This window comes from Salmo trutta, chromosome 5, assembly GCF_901001165.1.
Source record: "Salmo trutta chromosome 5, fSalTru1.1, whole genome shotgun sequence".
NCBI lineage: Eukaryota > Metazoa > Chordata > Actinopteri > Salmoniformes > Salmonidae > Salmo > Salmo trutta.
In genome coordinates this window covers 60,185,329-60,211,124 of record NC_042961.1, presented here as the reverse complement: position 1 = coordinate 60,211,124, position 25,796 = coordinate 60,185,329, and the positions used below count along the sequence as shown (strand labels likewise).

The following is a 25,796-nucleotide window of genomic DNA, read 5'->3' as shown; positions in this document are numbered from 1 at the left end:
TGTACGTTTTGTCTAAATAACATCAGTCAGACCATTCTCTCATCACCTGAGAGACATTCTAAAACAAATGACCAGGAATTCCTGTTTCTAATAACGTGAAAACATTAGACTGAACAGCAGACCTGTGAGCTTCCGACAATGCTGTGTAATGTTTAATCATTACATCATAATTCAAATCAAACTGTATTCATATAGAATGTTTTACAATAGTAAATCCATCACAAATCTATTGATCTCGAACCAACCGCATAAATTATCCAGAGTAGCTTTCCTTTCCTACGAGTGTTGTCCACATCCTGCCTGTTATTCCTATCTTCTGACTGAACATATTTTTCCTAATTTTCTTTCTTCTTTCACTATTCATCTTGTTTTCTTCCTTTGTGGATGTTTTTGACATGCGTCAGCAGGTTAGTCTTTTGACTGAAGCTTTTCCCACAGTCACCACAGCTAAATGGTTTCTCTCCTGTGTGAGTCAGTTTATGCTTTCTTAGGTTCCCCTTCAAATTGAAGCTTTTCCCACAGTCACCACAGCTAAATGGTTTCTCTCCTGTGTGAGTCCGTATATGATCTGTAAGGTGTCCCTTCTGATAGAAGCTTTTCCCACAGACACCACAGCTAAATGGTTTCTCTTGTGTGTGAGTCAGTATATGATTCCCTAGGTCTCCCTTCTGATAGAAGCTTTTCCCACAGTCACCACAGCTAAATGGTTTCTCTCCTGTGTGACTCAGTATGTGCAAGTTCAGGTGCCCCTTCTGATTGAAGCTTTTCCCACAGTCACCACAGCTAAATTGTTTCTCTCCTGTGTGAATACTCATGTGCCTGGACAGATCTCCCTTGTGTTTGATGGTCTTGCCACAAACAGGGCATGTGCAGGATTTCTCAATGTGACAGAGTTGGATATGGGCCTTCAGTTTACAGGTGGAGTTGTATTGTTTATTGCAGAAGCGGCATTCACTGATTATATTATTGGTAAGAGTCACGCGCCTCTGCAGGTCAGCTTTCAGAGGAAACATTTCACCACAGTGGGGAGCTTTTCTAGACGTGGTGTTGGGTTTGGAACCGTGTTCCCCTATTGACGTGTTTGGATCTAATGGTGGTTTAGGATCTAATGGTGGGCTGCTGTCAAGTCCTACTGTGTAGCTGCTTACAGCTGAACTGTGGCTGGAGGCATTGTTTTGATTATCTGGAGGGTCACAGAGAATGTCAAGACCTTTTAGGTGGGTTACAGTGGCAAAAGGTTTGAGATCCACTGGTTTAGAGTCACTCTCTCTGTTCTCCACAGTGTGGGTTTGGGGAAGAGTCAAGGACTGAAGTGGGTCCTCCTGATCACATTCACTTTTCACACAGGAAGGAGTGAATGTGAACTCCATGATATCAGCCTCAATGCCCTGAAGCTGCTCTTCCTCCTGACTGGTCCTGACTTCCTCCTGTTCCTCTTTAATCTGTATGGTCTCTGGGTCCTCCTGTCCCAGACTGGGGCTCCACTCCTGCTCACAGTGCTGCTGCTCAGGGGGAACCTCCTCTTCAGAGACAGAGAGCTTTAGGGAGTCTGGAGGGAAGGAGAGGAGGAGCAGAGGTTACCTAGACTTTAGATATCAGGGTTGGGGTCAATTTGGATCTAAGACAGTAAATTCAAGACTGGGTAAACTGTATCTCCAATTCAATAACTGTAAAACTAAAATCTGGCTAGACTGTAAACTCTCCTTCCAGACTCATTTAAGCATCTCCAATCCAAAATTAAATCTAGAATTGGCTTCCTATTTCACAACATAGCCTCCTTCACTCACACTGCCAAACATACCCTCGTAAAACTGACTATCCTACCGATTTTCGACTTCGGCGATGTCATTTACAAAATAGCCTCCAACACTCTACTCAGAAAACTGGATGTAGTCTATCACAATGCCATCCGTTTTGTCACCAAAGCCCCATATACCACCCACCACTGCGACCTGTATGCTCTTGTCGGCTGGCCCTCGCTACATATTCGTCGCCAGACACACTGGCTCCAGGTCATCTATAAGTCTTTGCTAGGTAAAGCTCCGCCTTATCTCAGCACACTGGTCATCATAGCAACACCCACCCGTAGCACGCGCTCCTGCAGGTATATCTCACTGGTCATCCCCAAAGCCAACACTTCCTTTGGCCGCCTTCCTTCCAGTTCTCTGCTGCCAATGACTGGAACGAATTGCAAAAGTCGCTGAAGTTGGAGACATTTCTCCCTCACTAACTTTAAGCATCAGCTATCTGTGCAGCTCACCGATCGCTGTACACAGCCCATCTGTAAATAGCCCATCCAATCCACCTACCTCATCCCCATATTGTTTTTAATTTACTTTTTTTGCTCTTTTGCACACCAGTATTTCTACTTGCACATCATCATCTGCACATCTATCACTCAAGTGTTCATTTGCTAATTTGTAATTACTTCTCTACTATGGCCCATTAATTGTCTTACCTCCTCACGCCATTTGCACACACTGTATATATATATTTCTATTGTGTTATTGACTGTACTTTTGTTTATTCCATGTGTAACTCTGTTGTTTTTTGTCGCACTGCTTTGCTTTATCTTGGCCAGTTCGCAGTTGTAAATGAGAACTTGTTCTCAACTGGCCTACCTGGTTAAATAAAGGTGAAATAAATAAAAATAAAATATATTTTCAACTACTTAATGAATTGAAGATAATATTTTTTTTATTTTATTTAACCTTTATTTAACTAGGCAAGTCAGTTAAGAACAAATTATTATATACAATGACGGCCTACCCCGGCCAAACCCTAACCCAGAAGACGCTGGGCCAATTGTGCGCCCTATGGGACTCCCAATCACAGCCGGAGAATAAGATTCATTTCTAAAAGGTGTTAAATTTTTTAAAAGAATACATTCAAATCACTTCCTGTTTTTTTTATGACAATGTTTTTAATCCATGCGTGGTTTAAAAACAACAATATTAAAATGTATTAAATGGTGATCACTTTTAGCACAAATAGTTTATCAATAAGGTATAACTATTGCTAGCTTCTAGTATATATCTAAATACTAACCTCTTCTACATAGTTGATTCTCTGGTGTCCTCCGCAGCAGTCTCCGTAGCCGATCATTCTCCTCCTGGTATTCTACTACCGTTTTCTCAACTGCACCGAAAATCTCCACAGCAGCCGCCGTTAAACGATCATTTAAAAACAAACGCAACAACTGTAGTTTAGACATTTTCAGTCTTCAGTTTAGTCAGTTGATCTTTCGTTACTCCACGCAAGGAATTCAAAACAAAGTCAAAGACATGTATAACTAAATCCTCTTCTGTCTGTAATACAGTCGTCTCCAATCCTACTTCCGTGTTCTAGTCAAGGAATTTAGGAAAATAACTCCAAAGACTTTTATAACTAAACCAAGATAGACCACAGCCTTTCGTTTCCAATGGGAAGAAATTAGTCATAGTGGGCAGAGCCATGCACTAGCTAACGAGATCCTATTGGACCGTTCTGGCATATATCTGCATTTTTCCGATAGGGAACGCCTATCCTTGTGCAATAACTAAAGTCGCCTTTGCGCTCCTTTTAGACAAAGAAATGTTGAACAACTTTTGCACACGATGAAGTCTTCAAAGCTTAGCTTTGGAAACAGAAAACTTTATTGAGATCCAATAATGAGAACATTTGAAGAATGTCGCCCAAAATCCATCTCCTTCCATCTTCTCCCACTGCCGGCCACTGTGCTTCCGCTCACTACCATATTTGGTAACGAGTGGAAACGCCAAGCAGATGCTTCACATTTATACATCCGGTGAAATATCTGTCACGTTGTTCTATCTGTGATACATCGGTTCAAACTAGTTGGTGGCAAACCCGGAAAGGAGCAACAGCGCGGTAGCTGGATGGGGGTTTACTACTGTGCATGGCAGCCAGGTAAAAAGAGAAAATATCATTACATGTAGACAAGCAATGGATTAATATCATAACTATAGGATAATCTGGAATAATCCATTTTCATCAGGAGTCGACAGTATAGCATTAGTTTGAATGAGGTCAGAATTTTTGTTTAACCTTTATTTTAACAGGGAGACATGTTGAGACCAAGGTCTCTTTTACAGATGAGCCCTGTAATTACACAAATACACACATTAAATACACTATGAAAAGCAAAGAACCGATACGAAACACAGTCATAGAAAACAAACACATTCCTACATTAAATAAGGTCCTCAATCAGCTGTCTGAAATGCCCTAAAGTCACCAAATCATCACATTTGAGACTTTTGGAGATTATTCCACAAGGAAGTTTATCTAACTCTGTAGAGAACAAAGGAATATCCAAAGTTAACCATCCTTGGTAACTTGTACATCTTAAAAGTGATTAATGGTGTTAGGTACAGCGGGAGATTTTGTAAAATGGCTTTATTTTGTAAAATAGCCAACCTACTTTCTGATACAGAATGCAGTGATGTGAACTGAACCTGTCGCCCGTAATAAAGTGTAGTGCTCTGTGATAAACTGCATCTAATGGTTTCAGTGTATTTGGCAGCTGCATTAATGTAGATAATGTCGCCGTAGTCTATGACCGATAGGAGCGGTGATGATAAACACTCTTGGACAAATGCAAGGCAAGGTTTTCTTGAAAGCATATTTGAAATGTATCAATAATCTAGGGTTTTACTACAAGGTGATAATGGAAAGAGATAACTACATGTGGGGAAACAGTTAGGAAAGGGGGAGACCTAGTCAATTGTATAGGGAAAGGGGGAGACCTAGTCAGTTGTATAGGGAAAGGGGGAGACCTAGTCAGTTGTATAGGGAAAGGGGGGTACCTAGTCAGTTGTATAGGGAAAGGGGGATACCTAGTCAGTTGTATAGGGAAAGGGGGGTACCTAGTCAGTTGTATAGGGAAAGGGGGGTACCTAGTCAGTTGTATAGGGAAAGGGGGGTACCTAGTCAGTTGGAAAGGGAGAGGGGGAGACCTAGTCAGTTGTAAAGGGGGAGACCTAGTCAGTTGTAAAGGGAAAGGGGGGAGACCTAGTCAGTTGTAAAGGGGGGTACCTAGTCAGTTGTACAGGGAAAGGGGGAGACCTAGTCAGTTGTACAGGGAAAGGGGGATACCTAGTCAGTTGTATAGGGAAAGGGGGAGACCTAGTCAGTTGTATAGGGAAAGGGGGAGACCTAGTCAGTTGTATAGGGAAAGGGGGAGACCTAGTCAGTTGTATAGGGAAAGGGGGATACCTAGTCAGTTGTAAAGGGGGATACCTAGTCAGTTGTACAGGGAAAGGGGGATACCTAGTCAGTTGTATAGGGAAAGGGGGATACCTAGTCAGTTGTATAGGGAAAGGGGGAGACCTAGTCAGTTGTATAGGGAAAGGGGGAGACCTGGTCAGTTGTATAGGGAAAGGGGGATACCTAGTCAGTTGTAAAGGGGGATACCTAGTCAGTTGTATAGGGAAAGGGGGGAGACCTAGTCAGTTGTATAGGGAAAGGGGGAGACCTAGTCAGTTGTAAAGGGAAAGGGGGGAGACCTAGTCAGTTGTATAGGGAAAGGGGGAGACCTAGTCAGTTGTATAGGGAAATGGGGGATACCTAGTCAGTTGGAAAGGGAAAGGGGGAGACCTAGTCAGTTGTACAGGGAAAGGGGGGATACCTAGTCAGTTGTATAGGGAAATGGGGGATACCTAGTCAGTTGTAAAGGGAAAGGGGGGGATACCTAGTCAGTTGTAAAGGGGGATACCTAGTCAGTTGTATAGGGAAAGGGGGAGACCTAGTCAGTTGTAAAGGGAAAGGGGGGAGACCTAGTCAGTTGTATAGGGAAAGGGGGAGACCTAGTCAGTTGTATAGGGAAATGGGGGAGACCTAGTCAGTTGTACAGGGAAAGGGGGGATACCTAGTCAGTTGTAAAGGGGGATACCTAGTCAGTTGTATAGGGAAAGGGGGAGACCTAGTCAGTTGTATAGGGAAATGGGGGATACCTAGTCAGTTGTATAGGGAAAGGGGGGTACCTAGTCAGTTGTATAGGGAAAGGGGGGTACCTAGTCAGTTGGAAAGGGGGAGACCTAGTCAGTTGTACAGGGAAAGGGGGAGACCTAGTCAGTTGTATAGGGAAAGGGGGAGACCTAGTCAGTTGTACAGGGAAAGGGGGGATACCTAGTCAGTTGTATAGGGAAAGGGGGAGACCTAGTCAGTTGTAAAGGGGGATACCTAGTCAGTTGTAAAGGGGGATACCGAGTCAGTTGTATAGGGAAAGGGGGAGACCTAGTCAGTTGTATAGGGAAATGGGGATACCTAGTCAGTTGTATAGGGAAAGGGGGGTACCTAGTCAGTTGTATAGGGAAAGGGGGAGACCTAGTCAGTTGTAAAGGGAGAGGGGGGTACCTAGTCAGTTGTATAGGGAAAGGGGGAGACCTAGTCAGTTGTACAGGGAAAGGGGGATACCTAGTCAGTTGTACAGGGAAAGGGGGAGACCTAGTCAGTTGTATAGGGAAATGGGGATACCTAGTCAGTTGTATAGGGAAAGGGGGAGACCTAGTCAGTTGTATAGGGAAAGGGGGAGACCTAGTCAGTTGTATAGGGAAAGGGGGATACCTAGTCAGTTGTAAAGGGAAAGGGGGAGACCTAGTCAGTTGTATAGGGAAATGGGGATACCTAGTCAGTTGTAAAGGGAAAGGGGGAGACCTAGTCAGTTGTATAGGGAAAGGAGGATACCTAGTCAGTTGTATAGGGAAAGGGGGAGACCTAGTCAGTTGTAAAGGGAAAGGGGGAGACCTAGTCAGTTGTATAGGGAAAGGGGGAGACCTAGTCAGTTGTATAGGGAAAGGGGGATACCTAGTCAGTTGTACAGGGAAAGGAGGATACCTAGTCAGTTGTATAGGGAAATGGGGGATACCTAGTCAGTTGTAAAGGGGGAGACCTAGTCAGTTGTAAAGGGAAAGGGGGGTACCTAGTCAGTTGTATAGGGAAAGGGGGAGACCTAGTCAGTTGTATAGGGAAAGGAGGATACCTAGTCAGTTGCACAACTGAATGCATTCAACCCGAAATGGTCTTTTGCATTTAACCCAACCCATCTGAATCAGAGAGGTGCAGGGGGGCTGCCTTCATCGATGTCTATGTCATCAGTGTCCGGGGAGCAGTTGTTGTTGGGGGTTAACTGCCTTGCTCAAGGACAAAACGGCAGATTCTTCCACCTTGGCGACTCAGGGATTCAAACCCGCGACCTTTCGGTTACTGGTCCAACGCTCTTAACGGCTAGGCTATCTGCCACCCGTTACAACAAGCAATAAGGTGATCTAGGATTATCATTTATTGAGTTTTTTTTTCAAATTTTAAATGACACAATTGTTGGGTTTCCCTGATGTTTAAGCCACAAGGTGGAGTCATGCTAAATATGGAAGTCAGGTTCACAACAAATTCCTCTCTTCCAGCTATGCTTTTCTCCAAAACAGACTGACAGGCAACAACTTTGTTTTGATACATTTCTTTAAGAATTCTAAACCAGATTAAACATGTTTATGAGGTGACCGATACCTCTGTATACACTCCAATATGTTTTAATCATTATTTTGTTCCACCTTGGTCTGATAAGGTGTTTGTTGAATGGAGGGAGAAGAGGCTGGCCACAATTGAAGACCTATACATTGAGAAGCAATTTGCATCATTTAAACAGTTAAAGAACAAATTTGAACGTTAATTCAAAATATTCTGCTAAGTCAGACACTATATGAAAAGTTAAATTCCAAACATGTGTAACATTTTATGACCTGTTACAGCTCCCTCCCAACTCAAAACACCTCGGGCTCTATTCAATCAGATCTGCTGTAGCCGACATCCGCATAGGGGTTGTTTTGGCGGCGTTGGAGGTGGAACTACGTTAGGCTTAAGACGTCCACATACTAGGTTCGGTTTGCTCCTAGCAGGACCAGGCGAAGCGAACATCTGTGTCTTGCATACTCCTTTTGGTTGAAAATTACTTTACAGTTTGTCCCTCTTGAGACGCCGTAGCATCAAATAGCAAACATTAAGGACACCTTCCTAATATTGAGTTGCACCCCGTCCCGTCCCGTTTGCCTTCGGAACAGCCTCAATTCTTCTGGGCATGGACTCTATAAAGGTGTCGAAAGTGTTCCACAGGGATGCTGGCCTATGTTGACTCCAATGCTTCCCACAGTTGTGTGAAGTTGGCTGGATGTCCTTTGTCTGGTGGACCATTCTTGATATACACAGGAAACTGTTTAATGTGAAAAGCCCAGCAGCGTTGCAGTTCTTGACACAAACCGATGCGCCTTGCACCTTCTACCATACTCCATACAAAGGCACTTAAATATTTTGTCTTGCCCATTCACCCTCTGAATGGCACACATACACGATCCATGCCCCAATTGTCTCAAGGCTTAAAAATCCTTCATACAAAACATTTTAGGACACATGCTCTTTCCATGACAGACTGACCAGGTGAATCCAGATGAAAGCTAAGGTCTCTTATTGATGTAACTTGTTAAATACACTTCAATCAGTGAATATGAAGTGTATTTAACAAGTTACATCAATAAGAGACCTTAGCTTTCATCTGGATTAACCTGGTCAGTCTGTCATGGAAAGAGCATGTGTCCTGAATGTTTTTGTACACTCAGTATAGACTTCCTCAAAATAGTCAGAATTCATCTAAGATAAATCAAGAAATCTGTAATAAATTGACATTTTTGCCGAGGAGATCTTAGACGTGCAATTTTTAAGATGTTTGGTTCAGTATTTCTCCAGTGAAAAAATGTGCATAAAAACAAGTATTTTCTCGTTGAATGACAACAAACACTTCATTGAAGAATCCCTACTGTTGACCAATCATTGACGAAGGGGCGTAGACTTCGGCTACCTAAATTTAACAAGCCTCAAGAAAAAAAATGTGCTGAACAGCTGGAACAAAAACCAAGGAAAGTCTAACACAGATAAACTACAGAAAACATGTCTCCTAGACTATGTATTCCCAACCTGGGATACGAGTACCCCAGGGGTAAGTGCAATGCCGTCGGGGGTACGCCAAATAAAAATGTGATTCACATTTAAAATTAAAAATGTATAAAACATTTTTTAAAACATTTCTTCACATTTTCAAACAGTCCATTTATATTTTCCAACGGGGCTATACATTTGGGTGAGGTTTTTTTCTCTCCTGAGTAGCCTCGTTTCACTGCTAAAAATAAAATTAAACCATCTAGTGTTCAGCGAAATAACAACACAATGTCAAATACAGGTAGCCTAGTCAAATAATTAACATCCAATCACATTAACCCTTACTCTCGCTCATTCCGTTTGCTTAAAAATTGATAAATGGTTTTTAAAAAAGTAAGGCCATAGAGACACATACCAGCTCTACTGGTAGTACTGCTACTACCAGCAGTACTACACCTGCACCTGTTGACGACACAAGTTGTTCTGCTTCCACGAGCACATCCAATGCTAACATCAGTAATTCTACATTTGTTGTTAGCCCAGCTAACTGACAGTTGTGAATCTGATGCAGCCGAAGAGCTACTGCCCCCTTAACCGGGAAAGCACTGAACAACAGACACAGACGTTGAACCATCGAAGAGGCGCAAATATGATGAGAACTACATTGATTTGGGGTTCACTTATATTGGGTGTAGTGCCTTTCCTCAGCCACAGTGTGTTATACGTGCAAAAGTACTATCTCACAACTCGATGAAACCTTCACTCTTGCGCAGACATTTAGAAACAAAACATGCCAATTTGAAAAGAAAAACCTGTGGGAGTTTTTTGAGCGAGAATTAAGATGACTTTCGAGTAGTAAGATGTATAAAAGCAACAGATACCATTAATAAGAAGGGGCTAGAAGAGTCTTATATGGTGAGCTACCGAGTGGCAAGGACAGACAAACCCCATACTATTGTGGAGGACTTAATTCTTCCTGATGCCGCGGATATGGCTGTGACAATGCTGAGGATAAGGCCCAAAAAACTATACAGACAATTCCTCCATCAAACAACACTGTTTTATAACGCATCAGTGACATGGCAGGAGATGTTTTGAAACAATTACTGCTTCTCATACAAGCCAGTGAATTCGATGCATTACAGCTGGATGAGTCAACAGACGTGGCGGGCAAGATGTGTTGGTATCTGTACTGATGGCGCAAAAGCCATGACAGTGAGACATAATGGAGAGGTAACGCGATTGCAAGCAGTTTCTCCTTGCGCCTTTTTGGTACAGTGCAGCATCCACAGAGAGGCTCTTGCTGCCAAAGGAATGCCTAACAGACGTTTTGGACACTACAGTGAAAATGGTTCACTTTGTTAAAGCAAGGCCCCTGAACTCTCATGTATTTTCTGCACTATGCCAGGATATGGGCAGCAACCATGTAACACTTTTACAACATACAGAAGTGTGCTGGTTATCAAGGGGCAAAGTATTGACACGTTTTTTTGAACTGAGAGACGAGCTTAAAGTTTTCTTTACTGACCGTCATTTTCACTTGTCAGACCACTTGCATAATGACGAGTTTCTCACTGGCCTATCTGGGTGATGTTTTTTGTCGCCTGAATGATCTGAATCTACGATTACAGAGACTGCAACTCAATGTGCAGGACAAAATTGAGGCTATGATTAAGAAGTTGGAGCTCTTCTCTGTCTGCATTAACAAGGACAACACACAGGTCTTTCCATCATTGTATGATTTTTTTGTGTGCAAATGAACTCAAGCTTACGGACAATGTCAAATGTGATATAGCGAAGCACCTGAGTGAGTTGGGTGCGCAATTACGCAGGTACTTTCCCTAAACGGACGACACAAACAACTGGATTCATTATCCCTTTTATGCCTCCAGTCCACTTACCGATATCTGAACAAGAGAGCCTCATCAAAATTGCAACAAGCGGTTCTGTGAAAATGGAATTTAATCAGAAGCCACTGCCAGATTTCTGGATTGAGCTGCGCTCAGAGTATCCTGCCTTGGCAAATCGCGCTGTCAAGACACTGATGCCCTTTGCAACCACGTACCTATGTGAGAGTGGATTCTCGGCCCTCACTAGCATGAATACTAAATACAGTCACAGACTGTGTGGAAAATGATTTGACTGAGACTCTCTCCAATACAACCCAACATTACAGAGTTATGTGCATCCTTTCAAGCACACCCTTCTCGTTAACCTGTGGTGAGTTATTCACCATTTTCTATTAACAAATAAAGTTATGTAAAATGGCTAAATTAAGAGCAAAATTATTGATTATTATTATTTGTACCCTGGTCCTATAAGAGCTCTTTGTCACTTCCCACGAGCCGGGTTGTGACAAAAACTCACACTCATTCTTATGTTTAATAAATGTATCGTATAGTGTGTGTGTGGCAGGCTTACAGTGATGTCAAAAAACAGCATTTGAGAGTGCGCTTAAGACTTGCTCTATGTCAGATCAAACAGGCCCTAAGTGGAACATCCCTGCCGGGGTACGCATTGGAAGAGGAAGTCTGCGGGCGAGATGATCTGAAAGCCATAAGAATCTCTCCAGTGGCATATAGTCCAGACTCTAAATTACAATTTTAGGTTGTTCTGAATTCAATAGCTCAAATACCACCAAATCTGTTAGTTAATATGTATATTCAAAAGCATGCACATAGGTCAACTATTTTGTGCCCGTCTTTAGCTTCAGGTGGGGAGATTATTATAAAGTGCTTGATATGATGAAACAAGTACAGCAGTTTTTCCACCATCGTGAACATTTACGAACATGGGCCCTTCTGTCCTCAAGACATAACTTGGACTTAACGGCAAGAAGGTTGATCTATCATGGAGAAGAAAACATACAAAACCTGGAGAACCAGCGTGGAAGAGACATGGTCTGAGGTAGTCTCATGCAGATCATCATGGCATTTGTAGTTCTTTATGATAGCCACATTAGCAGATAATTAGGATTTCATTTTGGGGTGTAAATAGAGCCGACTATATTGATAAAAGTCACCTTGTCCTAGAGAGATTCACACGGTTATCAAAACGTCACGCCAGGGTAAGTTGACATGAAACACAGCACTTATTTAAGTGTTTCTAATATCCACTATGAGGGAAAAAATGTATGCTGGAAAAACGATTGGAACCATTTTCTTGTTTGACCGCTAGGTTTTATGGGTAATATGACTCATACTGTGGTACTCTATTGCGCTGGGGCAGCGTTACCCAACTTCCCTCATTCAACTCATCAGGGGCTTGATGATTAGTTCACAAGTTGAGTCAGGTGTCCTTGTCTGGGGTTACAATAAAAATGTAATAAAAACACATGCAACAACTGTAGTTTACACATTTTCAGTGGAATGAGAGTTGCGTAGCCTGGTTGTCAACATGTCTTTCTTTACTCCACACAACGAAGGCAAAAATCAAATCGAAGTGGTCGTCGCTAGTTACCACAGCCATAAAGTCATAGACACCACCCATTTCTACAATTTATCTTTTTCAAATGCGATTTTAAACCTAACCTTACTCCACACTGCTAACCTTATGCTTAACCCTAACCTTAAATTAAGACCAAAAGCTGATTTTTATTTTCATACATTTTTACAATATAGCCATTTTTTTTTTCTGGCTGTGGTAACTAGTGGAAGCATTCTACTTACATGATCTAGTCAAAAACAATTGAAAAGTCGTAATTCTAGTGGGTGGCGAACCCAGAAACAGGGCTGCCGGCTGGATGGAGGTTTATTAAGGCAACCTACAGATCAGTAATAAAGGGAAACAATAACTAAACTCAGCAACAACAAAAAAACGTCCCCTTTTCAGGACCCTGTCTTTCAAAGATAATTCGTAACAATCCAAATAATTTCACAGATCTTCATTGTAAAGGGTTTAAACACTGTTTCCCATGCTTGTTCAATGAACCATAAACAATTAATGAACATGCACCTGTGGAACGGTCGTTAAGACACTAACAGTTTACAGATGGTAGGCAATTAAGGTCACAGTTATGAAAACTTAGGACACTAAAGAGGCCTTTCTACTGACTCTGAAAAACACCAAAAGAAAGATGACCAGGGTCCATGCTCATCTGCGTGAACGTGCCTTAGGCATGCTGCAAGGAGGCATGAGGACTGCAGATGTGGCCAAGGAAATAAATTGCAATGTCCGTACTGTGAGATGCCTAAGACAGCGCTACAGGGAGACAGGACGGACTGCTGATCGTCCTCGCAGTGGCAGACCACGTGTAACAACACCTGCACAGGATCGGTACATCCGAACATCACACCTGCGGGACAGGTACAGGATGGCAACAACAACTGCCCGAGTTACACCAGGAACACACAATCCCCTCCATCAGTGCCCAGACTGTCCGCAATGGGCTGAGAGAGGCTGGACTGAGGGCTTGCAGGCCTGTTGTAAGGCAGGTCCTCACCAGACCTCACCGGCAACAATGTCGCGATGGGCACAAACCCACCGTCGCTTGACCAGACTGGACTGGCAAAAAGTGCTCTTCACTGACGAGTCTCACCAGGGGTGATGATCGGATTCGCGTTTATCATCTAAGGAATGAGCGTTACACCGAGGCCTGTACTCTGGAGCGGGATTGATTTGGAGGTGGAGGGTCCGTAGGTCTGGGGCGATGTGTCACAGCATCATCAGACTGAGCTTGTTGGCATTGCAGGCAATCTCAACGCTGTGCGTTACAGGGAAGACATCCTCCTCCCTCATGTGGTACCATTCCTGCAGGCTCATCCTGACAATGCCATCAGCCATACTGCTCGTTCTGTGCGTGATTTCCTGCAAGACAGGAATGTCAGTGTTCTGCCATGGCCAGTGAAGAGCCCAGATCTCAATCCCATTGAGCACATCTGGGATCTGTTGGATCGGAGGGTTAGGGCTAGGGCCAGGGCCATTCCCCCCTCAGAAATGTCCGGGAACTTGCAGGTGCCTTGGTGGAAGAGTTTGTTAAGTTTGCTGAAAATAAACGCAAAGGACGTTTCTTTTTTTGCTGAGTTTACATGTCGACAAACAGTGGTTTAGGCTGATCTGGGAGAATACATTCTCCACCAGGAGTCAACTGTATATCATTACTCTATACAAGATTAAATCAATATCATGAATGAGCAGCATTAGGTGAAATCTGTTGAGACATACTCTTGGAGGTTTATTAAGGCAACTGACAAGGAGACCTTTTCTGGAATTGTATTTTATGAATCAATAATATCAGACATTATGAGAGAAAAAAAACAAATGCCCAGGAATTCCTTTTTGTAATGGTGTGAAAACATCAACAATATTTTGATCAGCAGACCTGTGACCTTACTACAACACTATGTACCATTTGATCACACACCTATTCATCTGAACCCCAAAGCATGAATGATCCCGATTTGCTTTGCTTTCCTAAAAGTGTTGTCCACATCCTGCCTGTTATTCCCATCTTCTGACTGAACATCTTTGTCCTCATTTTCTTTCGTCTTTCAGGTTTTTTCCCTGTTTTCTTCCTTTGTGGACTTTATCCACATGCCTCAGAAGATTTGTTTTATGAGTAAAACTTTTACCACAGATTAAGCAGCCATGTTGTTTCTCTCCTTTGTGAATCTGTATATGTTCGGCTAGGGTGCCCTTGTATCTGAAGCTTTTATCGCAGACCTCACAGCTAAATGGTTTCACTCCTGTGTGAGTCCGTATATGAAAGTTCAGGTGACCCTTCTGATTGAAGCTTTTCCCACAGTCACCACAGCTAAATGGTTTTATTCCTGTGTGAGTCAGTATGTGCAAGTTCAGGTGACCCTTCTGATTGAAGCTTTTCCCACAGTCACCACAGCTAAATGGTTTCTCTCCTGTGTGAGTCAGTTTATGTCTGGTTAGGAGCCAGTGGCAATTGAATCTTTTCCCACAGTCACCACAACTAAAAGGTTTCTCTCCTGTGTGAGTCAGTATGTGCCTCCCTAAATCTCCCTTCTGACTGAAGCTTTTCCCACAATCACCACAGCTAAATGGTTTCTCTCCGGTGTGAGTCAGTTTATGCCTGGTTAGGTCCTTCTTGATACTGAAGCATTTCCCACAGTCACAGCAGCTGTGAGTTGTTTTAGAAGTGGTGCTGTGTTTGGAATGGTGTTTCATCAATGTTGGGCTGGGATTCAATGGTGGGCTGCTGTCTAGTCCTACTGTGTAGCTGCTAACGGCTGAGCTGTGGCTGGGGGCATTGTTTTGATTATCTGGAGGGTCACAAGGAATGTAGAGACCCTTAATGTGGGTCACATTGACAAAAGGTTTGAGATCCACTGGTTTAGAGTCTCTCTCTCTATTCTCCACAGTCTGGGTTTGGGGAAGAGTCAAGGACTGAAGTGGGTCCTCCTGATCACATTCACTTTTCACACAGGAAGGAGTGAAATCGAACTCTATGATATCAGGCTCCACCCCTTGAAGCTGCTCTTCCTCCTGACTGGTCCTGACTTCCTCCTGTTCCTCTTTAATCTGTGTGGGCTCTGGGTCCTCCTGCCCCAGACTGGGACTCCACTCCTGCTCACAGTGCTGCTGCTCAGGGGGAACCTCCTCTTCAGAGACAGAGAGCTGCAGGGAGTCTGGAGGGAAGACAACAAGGAGCAGAGGTTACCTATACAGACTTTAGACATGCCTGAGTGCACAATAACATTTCACATTTTTAGCTAATGGAAACTCGAGAAGGAACACAAAAAAACATTGTCTCGAAGCCGTGTTACACAAAAACCTCTGTGTAAATCTGTTTTAAAACAGCTAACAGTAAGTGTATCTTTTGTATTTGTAAAGTTATTTTTGGATGATAATTAAGTTGTGTTCAAAGTTTACAAAACCGTAATCACAACTGTTTCTAGATAAAACGTTTTAACACTTGACCAAATCGTCATACTGAGCTTTATCAAAAGGGATGTTGAATAAATCAGAAAATCTTTCAGAGCAAGTTACTGGTGGATCCAAGATGGCGTAGCAGTTCAGACGTCCTGTCGTGTCCCGTGTATATATATATATATTTACATATTTTTTTTCTTCACTTATCTTTTTACATTTTTTTATTCTAAACACTCAACCTCAAAGCACTCTCCTGCAACCCGCCTCATCAATTTAAAAAAAAAAAAAAGTATTATTTACCTCATCTGAATTCCACGACAGAAGCTAGCCAGAGGTTAGCTATTTTCACTGGCTAACGTTGAAGTTCAGCTAGCTACGGTTAGCTGTCCTCAGCTATCCATTAGCTCGAAAAGCTATCGCCAGTTTTTGTACAGCGCGACTCAGACCAGAGCATATCGGACCTATTCTCTCTCCTTTCCTCGATTTCTACCGCAGACTCTGGACATTTACACCTGGATCTTGCAGCTAACTAGCTGCTACCTGAGTGACTATTGGCAACGTCGGTCTCGGAATTAACACACACTATTACGGAGCTAGCTAGCTAGCCAGCTGAAGAATTCCGTCAGCCACTCGTGGGCTACTCCTGAGCTAGCCAGCTGAAGTGTCTCCTGGGCTACAACTCACCTATCCTGACCCGTTTTACTGCCGATGCGGAGCCCCATTGGGTCTTCACGACTGGATCACCGACGTTATCTGCCCGAGGGAGTTGTTCCAACTGGCCCCTCCGTCGCGACGTAACCTGATCGCCCATCTGCGGCCAGATAATCGTTAGCTGTCTTTTCGGCTGCGATCTGAATAGGTCTATCGGACACTTTTCTTGGGCCACTATAACTAACTATTTTGCCAACTTGGACAGGTCCCCCCTTCCACACGGAACCCCACTAACCCACAGACGGAAACGCACGAGGCGGCTAAAAACAGACCTCCCTCCCATCTTCCACCAGCTTGCTACCTATGGCCCGGCTAGCTGTCTGATTCTCACTGGACCCTCTGATCACTCGGCTAAGCATGCCTCTCCTTAATGTCAATATGCCTTGTCCATTGCTGTTCTGGTTAGTGTTTATTGGCTTATTTCACTGTAGAGCCTCTAGCCCTGCTCATTATACCTTATCCAACCTCTCAGTTCCTCCACCCACACATGCTATGACATCTTCTGGTTTCAATGATATTTCTAGAGACAATATCTCTCTCATAATCACTAAATGCCTAGGTTTACCTCCTCTGTACTCACATCCCACCATACCTTTGTCTGTACATTATACCTTGAAGCTATTTTATCGCCCCCAGATACCTGCTCCTTTTTCTCTCTATTCTGGACGTCACAGACGACCAATTCTTATAGCTTTTAGCCGTACCCTCATACTTATCCTTCTCTGCTCCGCTGGGGATGTAGAGGTGAATCCAGGCCCTTCAGTGCCTGGCTCCACACCTACTCCCCAGGCGCTCTCTTTTGATGACTTCTGTAACCGTAATAGCCTTGGTTTCATGCATGTTAACATTAGAAGCCTCCTCCCTAAGTTTGTTTTATTCACTGCTTTAGCACACTCTGCCAACCCGGATGTCCTGGCTGTGTCTGAATCTTGGCTTAGGAAGTCCACCAAAAACTGTGAAATCTTCATCCCTAACTACAACGTTTTCAGACAAGATAGAACGACCAAAGGGGGCGGTGTTGCAATCTACTGCAGAGATAGCTTGCAGAGTTCTGTCCTGCTATCCAGGTCTGTACCCAAACAATTTGAACTTCTACTTTTAAAAATCCACCTCTCCAAAAACAAGTCTCTCACCGTTGCCGCCTGCTATAGACCCCCCTCGGCCCCTAGCTGTGCTCTGGACACCATATGTGAACTGATTGCCCCCCATCTATCTTCAGAGCTTGTGCTACTAGGCGACCTAAACTGGGACATGCTTAACACCCCAGCCATTCTACAATCCAAGCTTGATGCCCTCAATCTCACACAAATTATTAATGAACCCACCAGGTACAACCCCAAAGCCGCAAACACTGGCACCCTCATAGATATCATCCTAACCAATGTGCCCTCTAATTACACCTCTGCTGTTTTCAACCAAGATCTCAGCGATCACTGCCTCATTGCCTGCACCCGTAATGGGTCAGCGGTCAAACGACCTCCACTCATCACTGTCAAACGCTCCCTGAAACATTTCAACGAGCAAGCCTTTCTAATCGACCTGGCCCTGGTATCCTGGAAGGATATTGACCTCATCCCGTCAGTAGAGGATGCCTGGTTATTTTTTAAAAATGCCTTCCTCTCCATCTTAAATAAGCATGCCCCTTTCAAGAAATTTAGAACCAGGAACAGATATAGCCCTTGGTTCTCCCCAGACCTGACTGCCCTTAACCAACACAAAAATATCCTGTGGCGTTCTGCATTAGCATCGAACTGCCCCCGCGATATGCAACTTTTTAGGGAAGTTAGAAACCAATACACACAGGCAGTTAGAAACGCCAAGGCTAGCTTTTTCAAACAGAAATTTGCTTCGTGCAACTCCAACTCTAAAAAGTTCTGGGACATTGTAAAGTCCATGGAGAATAAGAACACCTCCTCCCAACTGCCCACTGCACTGAGGATAGGAAACTCTGTCACCACCGATAAGCCCACTATAATTGAGAATTTCAATAAGCATTTTTCTACGGCTGGCCATGCTTTCCACCTAACTACCCCTACTGCATTCAACAGCACTGCACCCCCCACAGCTACTCGCCCAAGCCTCCCCCATTTCTCCTTCTCCCAAATCCATTCAGCTGATGTTCTGAAAGAGCTGCAAAATCTGGACCCCTACAAATCAGCTGGGCTTGACAATCTGGACCCTTTCTTTCTAAAATTATCTGCCGAAATTATTGCAACCCCTATTACTAGCCTGTTCAACCTCTCTTTCGTGTCGTCTGAGATTCCCATAGATTGGAAAGCAGCTGCTGTCATCCCCCTCTTCAAAGGAGGTGACACTCTTGACCCAAGTTGCTACAGACCTATATCCATCCTACCCTGCCTTTCTAAGGTCTTCGAAAGCCAAGTCAACAAACAGATTACCGACTATTTTGAATCCCACCGCACCCTCTCCGCTATGCAATCTGGTTTCAGAGCTGGTCATGGGTGCACCTCAGCCACGCTCAAGGTCCTAAACGACATCGTAACCGCCATCGATAAGAAACATTACTGTGCTGCCGTATTCATTGACCTGGCCAAAGCTTTTGACTCTGTTAATCACCACATCCTCATCGGCAGACTTAGTAGCCTTGGTTTCTCAAACGATTGCGTCGCCTGGTTCACCAACTACTTCTCTGACAGAGTTCAGTGTGTCAAATCGGAGGGCCTACTGTCTGGACCTCTGGCAGTCTCTATGGGGGTACCACAGGGTTCAATTCTTGGGCCAACTCTTTTCTCTGTATACATAAATGATGTCGCTCTTGCTGCTGGTGAATCTCTGATCCACCTCTACGCAGACGACACCATTCTGTATACTTCTGGCCCTTCTTTGGACACTGTGTTAACAACCCTCCAGACGAGCTTCAATGCCATTCAACTCTCCTTCCGTGGTCTCCAACTGCTCCTAAACACAAGTAAAACTAAATGTATGCTCTTCAACCGATCGCTGCCTGCACCTGCCCGCCCATCCAGCATCACTTCTCTGGACGGTTCTAACTTAGAATTTGTGGACAACTACAAATACCTAGGTGTCTGGTTAGACTGTAAACTCTCCTTCCAGACTCACATCAATCATCTCCAATCCAAAGTGAAATCTAGAATTAGCTTCCTATTTCGCAACAAAGCATCCTTCACTCATGCTGCCAAACATACCCTCGTAAAACTGACCATCCTACCAATCCTCGACTTCGGCGATGTCATTTACAAAATAGCCTCCAATACCCTACTCAACAAGCTGGATGCAGTCTATCACAGTGCCATCCGTTTTGTCACCAAAGCCCCATATACAACCCACCACTGCGACCTGTATGCTCTCGTTGGCTGGCCTTCACTTCATCATCGTCGCCAAACACATTGGCTCCAGGTCATCTACAAGACCCTGCTAGGTAAAGTCCCCCCTTATCTCCGCTCACTGGTCACCATAGCAGCACCCACCTGTAGCACGCGCTCCAGCAGGTATATCTCTCTGGTCACCCCTAAAGCCAACTCCTCCTTTGGTCGTCTCTCCTTCCAGTTCTCAGCTGCCAATGATTGGAACGAACTACAAAAATCTCTAAAACTGGAAACACTTATCTCCCTCACTAGCTTTAAGCACCTGCTATCAGAGCAGCTCACAGATCTCTGCACCTGTACATAGCCCATCTTTAATTGAGCCCAAACTACTACCTTTTCCCCTACTGTATTTATTTATTTTATTTATTTTGCTCCTTTGCACCATATTATTTATATTTATATTTTAACTTTTAACTTTCTTCAAACTACAAATCTACCATTCCAGTGTTTTTTTCTTGCCATACTTTATTTACTTTGCCACCATGGCATTTTTTTGCCTTTACCTCCATTATCTCACATCATTTGCTCACATTGTATATAGTCTTATTTTTTTTCTACTGCATCATTGATTGTATGTTGTTTTACTCCATGTGTAACTCTGTGTTTTTGTATGTTGTCGAACTGCTTTGCTTTATCTTGGCCAGGTCGCAATTGTAAATGAGAACTTGTTCTCAACTTGCCTACCTGGTTAAATAAAGGTGAAATAAATAAATAAAAGTTCAGATGGAATTTAACTCAACACTAGTTAAATGGAAAAGATTTGTGACACTGCTGTCCAGGGAAAGCATTGGTACATAGGGGGTATTTTTATCCATTCACGGTAAAAGTAATAAAACTACTAATTAAAATAGTTGAAATGGTGATCACAAAGCCTAAATAGTTTATTGAGTAGAACTATAGCTAACCATCAGTAGATATACATACGAACCTATTCTACATAGTTTAACCTCTGGTGTGATCTCCAGCAGTCTCCGTAGCCGATCATTCTCCTCCTGGTATTCTACTACCGTTTTCTCAACCGCACCGAAAATCTCCACAGCAGCAGATGCCGTTAAACATTCATTTAAAAACACACAAAACGACTGTAGTTTAGACGTTTTCAGTGGACTGAGAGTTGGGTATTCAGCTAGTATGGCTTCTTGATGTGGGTCCTCCTGATCACATTCACTTTTCACACAGGAAGGAGTGAATATGGAGTCTCTGGTATCAACGAGCCCTTGATGCTGCTCTTCCTCCTGACTGGTCCTGACTTCCTCCTGTTCCTCTTTAATCTGTATGGTCTCTGGGTCCTTCTGCCCCAGACTGGGGCTCCAATCCTGCTCACAGTGCTGCTGCTCAGGGGGAACCTCCTCTTCAGAGACAGAAAGCTGCAGGGGATCTGGAGGGAAGGAGAGGAAGAGCAGACGTTATCTACAGTGCATTCGGAAACTATTCAGATCCCTTGACTTTTTCCACATTTTGTTACGTTTCAGCCTTATTCTAAAATTGATCAAGCTTGGCACACCTGTATTTGGAGAGTTTCTCCCATTCTTCTCTGCAGATCCTCTCAAGCTCTGTCAGGTTTGATGGGGAGTGTCGCTGCACAGCTATTTTCAGGTCTCTCCAGAGATGTTAGATCAGGTTCAAGTCTGGGCTCTGGCTGGGCCACTCAAGAACATTCAAGTCAGTCCTGCGTTGTCTTGGCTGTGTGCTGAGGGTCGTTGTCCTGTTGAAAGGTGAGCCTTCACCCCGGTCTGAGGTCCTAAGTGCTCTGGAGCAGGTTTTCATCAAGGATCTCTCTGTACTTTGCTCCGTTCATCTTTCCCTTGATCCTTTCTAGTCTCCCATTCATTCCCTGCAGCTGAAAAACATCCCCACAGCATGATGCTGCCACCACCATGTTTCACCGTAGGGATGGTGCCAGGTTTCCTCCAGACGTGATGCTTGACATTCAGGCCAAAGAGTTCAATCATGGTTTCATCAGACCAGGGAATCTTGTTTTTCATGGTCTGAGAGTCCTTTAGGTGCCTTTTGGCAAACTCCAAGCAGGATGTTATGTACCTTTTACTGAGGAGTGGCTCCCGTCTGGCCACTCTACCAAAAATTGGCCTGATTGGTGGAGTTCTGCAGAGATGGTCGTACTTCTGGAAGGTTAACCCATCTCCACAGAGGAACTCTGTCTAACACAGATAAACTACAGAAAACATGTCTCCTAGACTATGTATTCCCAACCTGGGATACGAGTACCCCAGGGGTAAGTGCAATGCCGTCGGGGGTACGCCAAATAAAAATGTGATTCACATTTAAAATTAAAAATGTATAAAACATTTTTTAAAACATTTCTTCACATTTTCAAACAGTCCATTTATATTTTCCAACGGGGCTATACATTTGGGTGAGGTTTTTTTCTCTCCTGAGTAGCCTCGTTTCACTGCTAAAAATAAAATTAAACCATCTAGTGTTCAGCGAAATAACAACACAATGTCAAATACAGGTAGCCTAGTCAAATAATTAACATCCAATCACATTAACCCTTACTCTCGCTCATTCCGTTTGCTTAAAAATTGATAAATGGTTTTTAAAAAAGTAAGGCCATAGAGACACATACCAGCTCTACTGGTAGTACTGCTACTACCAGCAGTACTACACCTGCACCTGTTGACGACACAAGTTGTTCTGCTTCCACGAGCACATCCAATGCTAACATCAGTAATTCTACATTTGTTGTTAGCCCAGCTAACTGACAGTTGTGAATCTGATGCAGCCGAAGAGCTACTGCCCCCTTAACCGGGAAAGCACTGAACAACAGACACAGACGTTGAACCATCGAAGAGGCGCAAATATGATGAGAACTACATTGATTTGGGGTTCACTTATATTGGGTGTAGTGCCTTTCCTCAGCCACAGTGTGTTATACGTGCAAAAGTACTATCTCACAACTCGATGAAACCTTCACTCTTGCGCAGACATTTAGAAACAAAACATGCCAATTTGAAAAGAAAAACCTGTGGGAGTTTTTTGAGCGAGAATTAAGATGACTTTCGAGTAGTAAGATGTATAAAAGCAACAGATACCATTAATAAGAAGGGGCTAGAAGAGTCTTATATGGTGAGCTACCGAGTGGCAAGGACAGACAAACCCCATACTATTGTGGAGGACTTAATTCTTCCTGATGCCGCGGATATGGCTGTGACAATGCTGAGGATAAGGCCCAAAAAACTATACAGACAATTCCTCCATCAAACAACACTGTTTTATAACGCATCAGTGACATGGCAGGAGATGTTTTGAAACAATTACTGCTTCTCATACAAGCCAGTGAATTCGATGCATTACAGCTGGATGAGTCAACAGACGTGGCGGGCAAGATGTGTTGGTATCTGTACTGATGGCGCAAAAGCCATGACAGTGAGACATAATGGAGAGGTAACGCGATTGCAAGCAGTTTCTCCTTGCGCCTTTTTGGTACAGTGCAGCATCCACAGAGAGGCTCTTGCTGCCAAAGGAATGCCTAACAGACGTTTTGGACACTACAGTGAAAATGGTTCACTTTGTTAAAGCAAGGCCCCTGAACTCTCATGTATTTTCTGCACTATGCCAGGATATGGGCAGCAACCATGTAACACTTTTACAACATACAGAAGTGTGCTGGTTATCAAGGGGCAAAGTATTGACACGTTTTTTTGAACTGAGAGACGAGCTTAAAGTTTTCTTTACTGACCGTCATTTTCACTTGTCAGACCACTTGCATAATGACGAGTTTCTCACTGGCCTATCTGGGTGATGTTTTTTGTCGCCTGAATGATCTGAATCTACGATTACAGAGACTGCAACTCAATGTGCAGGACAAAATTGAGGCTATGATTAAGAAGTTGGAGCTCTTCTCTGTCTGCATTAACAAGGACAACACACAGGTCTTTCCATCATTGTATGATTTTTTTGTGTGCAAATGAACTCAAGCTTACGGACAATGTCAAATGTGATATAGCGAAGCACCTGAGTGAGTTGGGTGCGCAATTACGCAGGTACTTTCCCTAAACGGACGACACAAACAACTGGATTCATTATCCCTTTTATGCCTCCAGTCCACTTACCGATATCTGAACAAGAGAGCCTCATCAAAATTGCAACAAGCGGTTCTGTGAAAATGGAATTTAATCAGAAGCCACTGCCAGATTTCTGGATTGAGCTGCGCTCAGAGTATCCTGCCTTGGCAAATCGCGCTGTCAAGACACTGATGCCCTTTGCAACCACGTACCTATGTGAGAGTGGATTCTCGGCCCTCACTAGCATGAATACTAAATACAGTCACAGACTGTGTGGAAAATGATTTGACTGAGACTCTCTCCAATACAACCCAACATTACAGAGTTATGTGCATCCTTTCAAGCACACCCTTCTCGTTAACCTGTGGTGAGTTATTCACCATTTTCTATTAACAAATAAAGTTATGTAAAATGGCTAAATTAAGAGCAAAATTATTGATTATTATTATTTGTACCCTGGTCCTATAAGAGCTCTTTGTCACTTCCCACGAGCCGGGTTGTGACAAAAACTCACACTCATTCTTATGTTTAATAAATGTATCGTATAGTGTGTGTGTGGCAGGCTTACAGTGATGTCAAAAAACAGCATTTGAGAGTGCGCTTAAGACTTGCTCTATGTCAGATCAAACAGGCCCTAAGTGGAACATCCCTGCCGGGGTACGCATTGGAAGAGGAAGTCTGCGGGCGAGATGATCTGAAAGCCATAAGAATCTCTCCAGTGGCATATAGTCCAGACTCTAAATTACAATTTTAGGTTGTTCTGAATTCAATAGCTCAAATACCACCAAATCTGTTAGTTAATATGTATATTCAAAAGCATGCACATAGGTCAACTATTTTGTGCCCGTCTTTAGCTTCAGGTGGGGAGATTATTATAAAGTGCTTGATATGATGAAACAAGTACAGCAGTTTTTCCACCATCGTGAACATTTACGAACATGGGCCCTTCTGTCCTCAAGACATAACTTGGACTTAACGGCAAGAAGGTTGATCTATCATGGAGAAGAAAACATACAAAACCTGGAGAACCAGCGTGGAAGAGACATGGTCTGAGGTAGTCTCATGCAGATCATCATGGCATTTGTAGTTCTTTATGATAGCCACATTAGCAGATAATTAGGATTTCATTTTGGGGTGTAAATAGAGCCGACTATATTGATAAAAGTCACCTTGTCCTAGAGAGATTCACACGGTTATCAAAACGTCACGCCAGGGTAAGTTGACATGAAACACAGCACTTATTTAAGTGTTTCTAATATCCACTATGAGGGAAAAAATGTATGCTGGAAAAACGATTGGAACCATTTTCTTGTTTGACCGCTAGGTTTTATGGGTAATATGACTCATACTGTGGTACTCTATTGCGCTGGGGCAGCGTTACCCAACTTCCCTCATTCAACTCATCAGGGGCTTGATGATTAGTTCACAAGTTGAGTCAGGTGTCCTTGTCTGGGGTTACAATAAAAATGTAATAAAAACACATGCAACAACTGTAGTTTACACATTTTCAGTGGAATGAGAGTTGCGTAGCCTGGTTGTCAACATGTCTTTCTTTACTCCACACAACGAAGGCAAAAATCAAATCGAAGTGGTCGTCGCTAGTTACCACAGCCATAAAGTCATAGACACCACCCATTTCTACAATTTATCTTTTTCAAATGCGATTTTAAACCTAACCTTACTCCACACTGCTAACCTTATGCTTAACCCTAACCTTAAATTAAGACCAAAAGCTGATTTTTATTTTCATACATTTTTACAATATAGCCATTTTTTTTTTCTGGCTGTGGTAACTAGTGGAAGCATTCTACTTACATGATCTAGTCAAAAACAATTGAAAAGTCGTAATTCTAGTGGGTGGCGAACCCAGAAACAGGGCTGCCGGCTGGATGGAGGTTTATTAAGGCAACCTACAGATCAGTAATAAAGGGAAACAATAACTAAACTC

General features: G+C 43.3%; 4 protein-coding genes across 4 annotated transcripts in view; 1 reads left to right on the top strand and 3 right to left on the bottom strand.

The window, feature by feature from the left end:
- Positions 1-25,796, top strand: part of LOC115194677 (zinc finger protein 37-like) — a 1,069,572-nt gene that overhangs the window by 866,386 nt on the left and 177,390 nt on the right. The gene's annotated exons all lie outside the window — the stretch shown is intronic.
- The window catches only part of LOC115194676 (gastrula zinc finger protein XlCGF26.1-like), a 900,659-nt gene that overhangs the window by 805,693 nt on the left and 69,170 nt on the right, over positions 1-25,796 (bottom strand). The gene's annotated exons all lie outside the window — the stretch shown is intronic.
- The window catches only part of LOC115194683 (zinc finger protein 91-like), a 62,170-nt gene that overhangs the window by 22,055 nt on the left and 14,319 nt on the right, over positions 1-25,796 (bottom strand). The window lies entirely within an intron of this gene.
- Positions 126-3,344, bottom strand: LOC115194681 (gastrula zinc finger protein XlCGF57.1-like). The gene is made up of 2 exons (XM_029754584.1): positions 3,049-3,344; positions 126-1,549 (listed from the first exon to the last, which is right to left on the bottom strand). Exons 1-2 carry the CDS (start codon positions 3,212-3,214, stop codon positions 357-359), a joined length of 1,359 nt encoding a protein of 452 aa, XP_029610444.1. The 5' UTR covers positions 3,215-3,344; the 3' UTR covers positions 126-356.

What these genes read in the sequence shown, in the direction of transcription:
- LOC115194681 (XM_029754584.1), bottom strand. Translation starts at nt 3,214, where the DNA reads ATGTCTAAACTACAGTTGTTGCGTTTGTTTTTAAATGATCGTTTAACG. An exon ending in GAATCAACTATGTAGAAGAG is followed by an intron (nt 1,550 to 3,048) that starts GTTAGTATTTAG and finishes CCTTCCCTCCAG; the next exon opens with ACTCCCTAAAGCTCTCTGTC.